General features: G+C 36.9%; 1 protein-coding gene across 2 annotated transcripts in view; it reads right to left on the bottom strand.

The window, feature by feature from the left end:
- Positions 1 to 12,064, bottom strand: part of USP32 (ubiquitin specific peptidase 32) — a 217,456-nt gene that overhangs the window by 51,576 nt on the left and 153,816 nt on the right. For both annotated transcript variants that reach the window (XM_044248505.1, XM_044248506.1), the window contains exon 12: positions 2,469 to 2,571. In XM_044248505.1, coding sequence (XP_044104440.1) covers positions 2,469 to 2,571 — 103 coding nt within the window. The remainder of the gene's footprint in view (positions 1 to 2,468; positions 2,572 to 12,064) is intronic.

A 12,064-nucleotide genomic window follows, 5' to 3' on the forward strand; every position in this document is an offset into this window, starting at 1 on the left:
TCACCATTTCTCCCAGTTTACATTTGTGCAAAAGGAGATTTCACACAGTAGAAAAAAAAAAAAAAACTTTGGCTCCATAAAGAAGAACAGATCCTATGAGCAGATCCAAAATTCAAACTCAAGTCAATCATTCATATCTGAGGCAAGACACTTCTGAGAAAGGACTGCTTATTTTTCCTGCTCCCTTAGTCTCTTTCTATTTCGACATGCTGCTGTCTGAAAGATATAGTCTGCCCTCTAGACAATTAGTAATTCACATCAGCAAATACACCATTTTATGAAGAGACATTAAATAAAGCTAACAGATTTCTTATTAGGTGGGCAGGCTAAGCCCAGAGGAAATTATCCAACACACTGGAAATATCGATTATTTTTCTTAAACAAAGCACTTGCCAAAATTGCCATATATACTGGAAAGGCAAATATAAATCACTAATTATTACTGCTACTGCTGCTTAAACCACTGCTAGTATTACTACCATTACTTCCTCTAACTTTACATTGGGTCCTACCTGCCAGGCATGGGACTGAGTGCTTCATCTATGTTAATTCATTTAATTCTCTGCAACAACCCTATTGAACAACCCTGTTGTTTGTATGAGAAAACGGAGGCACAAAAAGGGTAAGTAACTTGTTTAAGGTTATACCACAAGTAGCAGGACCAGGAGGACCCTAACACATGGGTCACTACCATTATCCTATAAAAGGATAATAGCTCACTACTATTATCCTGTACTGTTTTCTCAGACTATTAGCTAATACTTACTGAGTACTTACTATATGCCAGACACTGATCTAAAATGTTTAACATGTATCGACTCCTTTAATCTTCGTAACATCCTGTCATGGAGGTAACTGTTCTTTAATGTCATTTTACAGACATGGGCCAGAATGTCACTTTTTAAAAAGGCAATTTGCATTGATTGATTGATTGATTGCATTTATTTATTTTTTTAAAAAGATTTTATTTATTTGAGAGCGAGAGCACATGAGCAGGCCAGAGGGAGAAGGAGAAGCAGATGCCCTGCTGAGCTGGGAGCCTGACAAGGGTCTTGAGAGTCAGACACTTAACTGACTGAGCTACCCAGATGCCCCTGACCAACTTCATTTTAGAGTAAACTTTAAAAGTCTGCATTTGGCAGACACATACTGCACAGTAATACAGAATGCTGCAGTGGATAGAATACGACCCTTAAGTGTAATTTCCCCCTCCAGATCTTTCTCTTGCAACCCTCCACTAATTCTTTTAATGCACAGAAGGGTTACACAGGTGAGGGCAAATCAGGTTTGTGTTTTCATCAGTGCACTTCTGTTTATAAGGGATGTGCTGCTGCGAACAAGACCATGTTCCTACAGGAAACAAAAAGTAATACTTCAAAACACAAAATGAGGTATCACTTTGAGTCCGCAGCCAGTAAAACATTAATAACCATTCATTTCAAGGCCAATCTAAGAACATAAAGGACAAAAAGCATTTCAACATAGACTGTGATGCTTTACCCCATTTTCATTCTCTATTTACAATAACCATCATTATCTACCTAAAGGGTTTGAAGTCATTTGCCTACTTTTCTACTCCTTCAACAACATTGATTAATGTATTTTATATGTGAAAACAAAGTGTTAACCCTGCAAAACAGAAAAAGAACCAGGCATAATAATTAAGTAGATAATATAAACAATCTACCCATATTGTGATTAAAAAATAAGGATAGAAAAGGACATAGAGAAAAAAAAAATAAAAGTCAAAAAACCAGGTTAGTGATTATTTGGTAACTAACAATGAGTCTATATACCAACTGGCTCTCCAAGTATGGAGAAATTGGATTCCTGGAATTACTCTGAGTTTTTTAATTCTAAAGAAAAATCCATTCCATTTTAAGTACGATAAGACTATTCACTAATGACAGTTTCTCTTTGAACTCTTTATTTGGAATAATGGCAGATTCTCAATTAGAAACTGAGTTCTAATGTTAGTCCTAAAATTAACTTTTTAAATAGAAAATCAGCACTTCTTACCCAAGGGGCTTCAACATTTTGATGAAAAAGGTGAACAAATGAAGGATAATGTAAATGATGTGGATGAGACACCACTGGCTTAAAAGTCAATCCTTAGGTTTGATTCCAGAACTCTACCCTGTATTTAGGTTACCTTTAATCTCAGCCTCAGGTTCATCACAGGTAAAATATGTTAATACCACCTTCCTCCCAGAGATACTATCAAGATTAACTGAGAAACGCAAGGTCATATGCATGCACCCCATGTCCACTGTTACCTTCCTTGCAGGGCTGTTGAAAGGGAGGAAATTTATGTGGAAGTGTAAGAATAGAGCTTGGTCCGTATTTGTTTCCTTCCCCTTCAAATCCTTATTTACACCGAAGCATTTTATTACTGGCCAATAGTCACACAAAGTCTGATGGAGCTGAAAATCCTATGTAATATGTAGATAAAGGGGAATCATACTCACATATTTCACATATTCTTTCCACTGCTGCCACCACTGCATGGAGATGATAAACCAGTTGTGTCCTGGTTGCAGACCATACCTGCTCTCTCGTTCTAACCACCCTCTGTACATACAAAAGAAATTCAGTACATCAAATGGCATATGAAACAGATGACCACACACACATCCAGAAATTATAAGAAATTTTTACAAAGTAAAAACCTGACACGGATATACTACAGAGACTGCCATAGTTTCAATTAGTGAAACACTGGTAAGTCCATTTCAGGAGTCATAACAACACTATCAAGCTCCATACCCCGATGTTTTAAAAAATAGTTTTATTGAGGAATAATTTACATGACATAAAATTTACCTGAATTAAGACTATAACTCAATGACTGTGGTAAATTTATAGACATGTACAACTATCACCACAATCCAACAATCCAATTCTAGAACATTTCCGTTACCCCCAAAAGCTATCCTGTGTCCACTTTAGTCAATTCATGTTATACTCTCAGCCCAGGAAACCATTAGTCTATTTTCTGTCTCTTACAAATTTCCCTTTTCTGAACATTTCATATAAATGGAGTATTAGAACACATGGGTCTTTTATATCTGGCCTCTTTGACTTACCAAGTTTTTGAGGTTCATCTACATTTTAGCAGGTATCATTACTTTGTGTTTTGTTATTCCATTCCAAACACTATTTTTTAAAAAGATTTATTGACATAGAGTGAGCGAGCGAGCATGAGTGGGGGGAGGGGCAGAAGGAGAGGTAGAGAGAGAATCTCAAGCAGATTCCCTACTGAGCACACAGCCTGACACAGGGCTCAATCCTAGGACTGTGAGATCATGACTGGAGCCAAAATCAAGAGTTGCCTGGCTGCTTCACTGACTGAGCCCCCCAAATACTATTTATAATGCATCCCACAGGTATGTATACACCACATTTTGTTTATCCATCTAACATCTGATAAATTGAAATTGATAAGCTATTGTCCAAAGTGGCCACGCCATTTAACATTTCTATCAGTAATGTATAATAGTTCTAGTTTTTTCACATTCTTGGCAACGTGTTTTACCATCTATCTTTTCTATCATAAATATTCAAGTGGGTATGAAGTTGCATCACATTGTGATTTTTTAAAAAAAGTTTTTACAGAGGAGAAATTCATAACATAAAGTGGTGCTTGTATATTTTGAATGAACCAATGCCACTGAATTGTATGCTTGAAAATAGTCACGTCCATGTTACGTGTATTTCTCCAAAACATTCTCATACATCCCAATTGAGCAGTTACACATTAGGCAGTTATTTCCTATTATTACCTTTCCCTGGCCTTTGATAATCACCTTCCTAAATCTATTCATTTACTTATTCTGGATATTTCATATAAATGGAATCCTTCAATGTGTGACCTTTTGTATTTGGCCTCTTTCACTTGTGAGGTTCATCTGTGTTGCTGCATGCATGAGTACATGTACCATTCCTTTGTAAGGCTGAATAATATTCCATAGTATGGATATACAACATTTTGTTTATCCATTCATCCACTGATAGCTAGGTGGACTGTTTCTACTTACTGGCTAATGTGTATAGTGTTGCTCTGAACACCTGTGTACAAGCATTTGAGTTCCTGTTTTCAATGTTTGAGGTATATACCTAGAAGTGGAATTGCCAGGTTACATGGTGATCCTGTTGAGGAACTACCATATTTTTTGCAGAGCAATTACACCATTTTACATTTCTTTTTTTTTTTTTGAAGATTTTTTATTTATTTATATGATAGACAGAGATCACAAGTAGGCAGAGAGGCAGGCAGAGGGGGAGGGGAAGGCAGGCTCCCCGTGAGCAGAGAGCCTGATGCAGGGCTCGATCCCAGGACCCTGAAACCACAACCCGAGCCGAAGGCAGAGGCCCAACTCCCTGAGCCACCCAGGCGCCACCCCCTCATTTTACATTTCTACCAGTAATATATCAGGGCCCCGATTTCTCCACATCCTCACAAATTTTATTTTCCGTTTTAAAAATTATAAACATCTTAGTAAATGCAAAGTAGAAACACTGTGGTTTTGAGTTGCATTTCCTTAATGACTAATGATTTTGAGCATCTTTTTATGTGCCTAATGACCATCTGTCTGTCATATCTACACAAGTGTGTATTCAAGTCCCTTGCCCAATTTTTAGTTGAGTTTTCTTTTTGTTGGTGAGCTGTAGGAGTTCTGGATATATTCTAGTTACTTGACCTCTGGCAGATCTATGATTTACAAATACTATCTCCCATTTTGCAAGTTATCTTTTCACTTTCCTGACAATGTGTTTTGATAAAACTTTAATGAAGCTTTAATGAAGACAAATTTATCTTTTTTTCTTTGGTTGCTTATGCTTTTAGTGTCACATATAAGAATTTAACTTAAAATCCAAATCACTCTTGAAAAAATCTTTTTCCCGGATATAGAATAAAAGTACCATTCCGCTCACTTCTGGATTCCGAGATTTCTGATGAGAAACCTGCTGTTAATCTTATTGAGGATCTATTGCGTGTGTAGCTTTTCTCTTGCTGCTTTTTAAAATTTTCTGTCCCCAGGCTTCTGACCGTCTGATTATAATGCGTCTTGGTGTGAATCACTTAGTTTTATCCTTCTTGGAGTTCAGTGAGCTTTCTAAATGTTTAGGTTCACATCTTTTGTCAAATTTGAGGAGTCTGGCGCCATTATTTCTTCAAATATTCTGTCCCTTTCCCTCCTCTCCTTCTGGGATTCCTATCATGTGTATGCTGGTAAGGCTGCTGCTATTTCACAAGTCCAGGAAGCTCTGTTCATTTCCCTTCATTCTTTCTTCTTTCTATTCCTCAGTTTCAATAGCTTCAATTGACCTATCTTTAGATTTTAACTTCTCTCAGCCGAGCGTTGTGATTCTCAGTGTGTAACAACAGGGGGAAAAAAACATTTCTAGCTTGCAGGCTGCATCAAATCAAGCAACAAACCAAAGTTGGTCAGTGGGCCATAGTATAATAATCCATGGCTTAACACTTACTTGGTCCTACACAATATTCCATGTGTACTTGAATACGTACTCCGTTGTTGCTGGGGGGTGTTCTGCTGCTGTAGACACATGTATTTACAATTTTTCTATCTTCCTGATGAATTAAAACTTCTATCATTATAAAATGTCTGCCTGTAATAATAATTCTTTGCCTAAAAGCCATTTTTTCCCTAATGTCGGCATATCCACTCCAGTTCTCTTATTGTTACTATGTGCCTTGTATCTATTCCATCATTTTACTTTCAATCTATTTGTGTCTTTGAATCTCAAGTATTTGGTTTTTTTTTTTAAGATTTAAAAAAAAAATTATTTATTTGACAGAGATCACAAGAAGGCAGAATCAGGGAGAGAGAGAGGGAAGCTGGCTCCCTGTTGAGCAGAGAGCCCGGTGTGGGGCTCTATCCCAGGACTCTGGGATCATGACCTGAGCCGAAGGCAGAGGCTTTAACCCACTGAGCCACCCAGGCACCCCTCAAGTATCTGGATTAAAAATATCAGTCTATCTTTAGCTTTGATAACTGTTTAATCCATTTATATTTAAGGTAATTATTGATATAGATTTGTGCCTACCCTTTTGTTACTTGTTTTCTATTCATCTCAAGTGTATTTGTTTTTCTATTCCTCTTTTACTTTCCTTCTTTTGTGTTAAGTAGTTGTTTTCTACTGTATCATTTTAATTTTTTTTTTTTTAAAGAAACTGTATTTGGGATTATTTTCTTACTGGTTGCTCTAGAAGTATAAAATAAACCTTAACACATGCTACTTCAGATTAATACTAATTTATGCCAGTAAATTATAGAAGCTGCTCAAATACAGCTCTACTTCCTATTCTTTCAGTTGTATTGTCATGCATATGACTTTTTTTATGCTGTAAGAACAGTGTAGCTTTCAAATTATCTTACAATTTTGTATTTTATTTTTTAAACGATTTTATTTATTTGTTTGACAGAGAGAGAGATCACAAGTAGGCAGAGAGGCAGGCGGCGGGGGGGGGGGGGAGCAGGCTCCCTGCTGAGCAGAGAGCCTGATGTGGGCTCGATCCCAGGACCCTGAGATCATGACCTGAGCCGAAGGCAGAGGCTCAACCCACTGAGCCACCCAGACGCCCCACGATTTTGCATTTTAAATCATTAAAAGGATAAAACAGAAAAATGTATTTATACTGTCTAATTTTTAAGTATGTAATTATGCTTACTGGTGCTTTGTATTTCTTTGTGTAGTTCAAATTGTCTGGGGTCACTTTGTTTTAGCATGAAGAAGTTCCTTCAGTATTTCAATCCTTCAGTATTTAAGTGTTTACTAACAACAGTGTTTATATGAGAATGTTTTCAAATTACCTTAATTTCTGAAGGATAGGTCTGCTGAATAAAGAATTTTAGGTTGACAGTTTTTTCCTCTTCAGCACTCTGAATGTCATCCCACTGCCTACTGACCTCCATCATTTCTATAAAAAAATGGTCAGCCATTAATCTTACTGGGGTTGCCTTCTACAAGGAGGAGTCATTTTCCTCTTCCAACTTTTAGGATCTTCTCTTTGCAGCTTTGAACAGTTTGTGATATGTTTAGATGCAGATCTCTGTTTTTAACCTCTCTGCAGTTCATTGAGCTTCTTGGATTAACAACTTAGGAGGTTTGGCCATCATGTTATCAAGTATCTTTTTCTGCACCTTCCTCTCCTCCTTTTGGGACTTCCACATATCTCGGGTTCCGTTCATTTTTATTTATTTTCTCTGTTCTTCATATTGGAAAAGTCTATTTAACTCTATTTTATTGTGCTGGTTATTTCTCTATGGCTCCAATCTGTTGCTGAGTCACTGTGGTGAATTTTCGTTTACTCTAATTTTCAATTCCAGAATTTCCATTTAGTTCACTTTAAAAATTTGTCTCTATTGATATTTTATATTTGGTTAGTTATTGTCATTATAACTTCCTTTAATTCTTTAAACAAAGCTTCCTTTAGCAGTGAAAACATTAATAATACTGCTTTGAAGTCTTCTGTGTCCTTTCTGTGTCCTAAGTCAACCATCTGGGGCTACCTCTATTAACTAGTATCCCCACCACCACCACCATGGGTCACATTTTTCCTATTTTGTTGCATGTTTCATCATCTTCCATTCCTGAGAACTGAACGTATTTGATAATATATTTCACCAACTCTGGATTCTGACCCTGCCTGTGTGTTTGCCTTGTGACATCCTGGACTAACTCTATAGAGTCTGCTTCCCCTGCAGTGTGAGGTTGTTCCATTTTCTTCATTATTATTTCTTACATTTAAGTTTGGTTTCCTTGGGGAGAGCAGAATTTACTGGTCGGCCAATAACTGGTGAGGTGCTATGCTGAAACATCTTGGGCCAGTGACACTTGGCACCTTTTTCTTGATGTATCAGTTCAGTTTGGGAAATGATGCAAACTTCAGGCAGGTTACAAACCTTTCTTGGTTTTTATTTTCTGCATGAGCTAGGCCCTACATTCCATCAGGAATTAATAGATAGCTAAAACCCTCCTTGGTTTCTGCTGAGCTTGCACACAGCCTTGGATGTATGAGCAGCCCTGCAGATCATCTGGGACATGGGGAAGTTTATTGTTTATCAATACACACTCTGGTTGTCTTGTTCTCTGGATCTCTTTGTTAAAATTCTGACTGGTCTCTCAGTTTGTTGTTTTCCTTAACCAGTATCTCAAACCCAAGCTAATGATGTTCCTTGACTATTTGCCACCATGATCACTGTTTTTTTGTTTGTTTGTTTGCTACAGTTCTCTTAGGCGGGCATTCATCCCTGCTCTAATCCAAATCAAGTCAGCCCTGTCACCCATGCCTTGGTAAAACTATCATGTAGGAGGGAATGTCACCCATGCCTTGGTAAAACTATCATGTAGGAGGGAATGGGACCAGCCCTAGGTAAAATTACTATGGATTCCCATTTTTCTTACCAAGGTTTAGTAGTTTTTCTTGAATAAATGCCTCCCAACTTGTTAAATACCTTTGCTCAGTTTCCAGAGTCCTAAAATAGTTGGCTGACAATTTTATACAGTGTTATATTTTGTCTAGTTGCTTTTCAGGAGGAGATATGCTGAGATCTTCACTCAGCCACCGCAGAAATCATGACACTAATTTTGCAATAAATTACTGACTCTTTAAGTTAGAAATATTTCTTTCACCTCACTACTTATATACCAACCTGATTCATCTTTAAAAAAATCATCCTAAAAATTCAGATGAATTTTTAACAGTGAAAATGGAGGTAAAATAAAACAAAATTCAAAAGTCACAAATGAAATTAACCAATTTGGGATCTAGAATTTAAGATTCAGATTTTTTTTTTAATTAACGATTACAGAAAACAGACCACTTGTGTTTTCAATGAAAAAGGTTCTTGATTTGATTCTGCCACTTCCATCCAATTTTTGGTAAGTTCCTCAACTTTTGTGAATCTCAGTTTCCTCTTTTATAAAATGGGATGGTGACACTAATTAAATGTAGTTATATTCTAAGGAACAGATGAAATAATGCAAGTAGTATAAAATTCTATAAAAACATGAGATAAAAAAACAAAAAAATGAGATTATATCAACATTTTATTTTTAAATAGGGATGCTATGCACATTTGCAAAATAATTAAGCCAAGAAATATATATACTGTGCTATACAGCATTCCTTTAAAAAAATTTTTTTTAAAGATTTTTATTTATGTCAGAGAGAGAGCACATGAGAGAGAAAGAACACAAGCAGGGGGAATGGCAGGCAGAGGAAGAAGCAGGCCCCCTGCCAAGCAAGGAGACCAATGCGGGACTTGATCCCAGGACCCTAGGATCATGACCTGAGCCAAAGGCAGATCCTTGACGGACAGAGCCACTCAGACATCCTTCGTTCTATTTTTTAAATCAACATTTCTTTTCTTTCTTTTTAAAGTTTTTATTTTAATTCCAGTTAGTTAACATACAGAGTTATATCAAGTTCCAGGTGTACAAAATAGTGATTCAACAATTCCATACATCACCCGGTGCTTATCTCAATAGCATTCTTGGTATGTACGGTAAGTCATGCTGACTTCAGAAGGTATTAGTATGTGATTAAATTAGACTGCAATAGTTTAAAAAAAAAAAAAGCTACTACAGCTACATAAAAGCCTTTCAGTATTTCTCTTCAATATCTCACTTGTACACTTAAATATATTTTAAAATTTTATTTTATGATAGCTAAAAATAAGACAAAAATCAAAACAACATTGTCAACATATGAATACCATAAACAAGAATGAATCTTCTGAGCATGAAAATTAAAAACACAATGTGAGACTAGTGTTTTTATGAAAACAACATTTTAAAAAACAGATTTTGCTTAACGTTCTTTAAAAGAACGGACCATTTTAAATAAGAATCCTTATAAAAAGTTGGAAAATATATTTTGCTACTTCAATTCATCTGAACATCAACTGGTATTCTTCACATAATCCTGTTTTCAGGTATTCCAAACTACTCTATTTCAGTAAACTCTTTTACCAAGCAGTCTCACACCAGAAAAAACTACTGAAAAATTTGTATACACACTACTTTTAAGAATAAGTGATAAACTATGTATCGAATTTATTCCTTTCAAAAGCGAAGTTTAGGGGGCACCTGGGTGGCTCAGTGGGTTAATGCCTCTGCCTTCACCTTGGGTCGTGATCCCAGGGTCCTGGGATCGAGCCCCGCATTGGGCTCTCTGCTCGGCGGGGAGCCTGCTTCTCTGCCTGCCTCTCTGCCTACCTGTGATCTCTGTCTGTCAAATAAATAAATAAAATCTCTAAAAAAAAAATTTTTTTTTAAATAAATAAAAGCGAAGTTTAGTAGAGATTCGGTTCTGTTTCTGAAACTTTCTACACAAATGTATAGTATAATGGTAACACTCAAGCAATGAAGCAATGAATACTTGATATATTAAAAATTGAATCACAGGGGAGCCTGGGTGGCTCAGTGGGTTAAGCCGCTGCCTTCGGCTCAGGTCATGATCCCAGAGTCCTGGGATCGAGCCCCGCATCGGGCTCTCTGCTCAGCCGGGAGCCTGCTTCCTTCTCTCTCTCTCTGCCTGCCTCTGCCTGCTTGTGATCTCTCTCTGTCAAATAAATAAATAAAATCTTTAAAAAAAAAAAAAATTGAATCACAATTAGGAAGGGTATGTGCTATGAAATGTATAAGCCTGATGATTCACAGGTCTGTACCCCTGGGGCAAATAATACACTATATGTTAAAAAAAAAAAGAAAAGAAAAGAACAGGAAAAAAACCTGAATTACAGTCGTAAAAACGTGCAGGCCTATTAACCAAGATATTTTACCTCAAGTAATTTTGCCTAAATACATACCTAACCAAAGGCATACAGCCTTTATTACTGAATTATACTGAAGAAAAACAGAGATTAAAAACAGGGGATGGGGATGCCTGGGTGGCGCAGTTGGTTGGACGACTGCCTTCGGCTCAGGGCGTGATCCTGGAGTCCCAGGATCGAGTCCCACATCAGGCTCCCAGCTCCATGGGGAGTCTGCTTCGCTCTCTGACCTTCTCCTCGCTCATGCTCTCTCTCACTGTCTCTCTCTCTCAAATAAATAAATAAAATCTTTAAAAAAAAAAAACAAAAAACAGGGGATGAATAAGGCCTACTAGCTAGTCATTTAAATTATAAGAGGCTTTACTGATATGTAAAAGTATCATCTGATAGGATCTGCAGTGAAAATGGAAGTCAAAAATAAAACAATATTATGGGATGCCTGGGTGGCTCAGTTGGTTAAGCAGCTTCCTTTGGCTCGGGTCATGATCTCAGCATCCTGGGATCGAGTCCCACATCGGGCACCTTGCTCGGCGGGGAGCCTGCTTCTCCCTCTGCCTCTGCCTGCCATTCTGTCTGCCTGTGCTCGCTCTCTCTCCCTCTCTCTGAGACAAATAAGTAAAATCTTAAAAAATAAATAAATAAAACAGTATTTTGAAGGATTCTCATTAAAAAAATTATGAATTCCATCAATGGCATATACACATAGGTATATGAATATAAAAGTGTCAACAGTGCAACCATCAACAAATGGAAAGTCAAACTATGGAATAGGAGGAAATATTTGCAAACCACAGCTCTGATAAAGAATTATATCCAAAAAATATATATAGGAAGTTCATATCACTTAATAGCAAAAAAGAAAAAATAATGATCACCAATTAAAAATAACAAAGAACCTGAACATTTTTCTAAAAAAAGACATACTAATGGCTAACACCTACATGAAAAGATATTTAACATCACTAATCACCAGGGAAATACAAATCAAAACCACAACGAGGTACCACTTCACACCTGTCAGAATGGTTATTGTCAAAAAGACAAGAGATAATATACACTGGCAGAGATACAGAGACCCTTGTACACTGCTGATGGACTGGAATAAACTCGAACAGCTACTATAAAAAACATGTTTCGTGTGAGATTAAAAAAAGAACTACCATATAACCCAGCAATCCCACTTCTGGGTATATAACCAAAGGAAACAAAATGATTTTCTTGAAGATGATAGCGTTACTTCCATATTCTTTGCAGCATTATTC

Source organism: Neovison vison, chromosome 5 (assembly GCF_020171115.1).
Source record: "Neovison vison isolate M4711 chromosome 5, ASM_NN_V1, whole genome shotgun sequence".
In the NCBI taxonomy this organism is placed as follows: Eukaryota; Metazoa; Chordata; class Mammalia; order Carnivora; family Mustelidae; genus Neogale; species Neogale vison.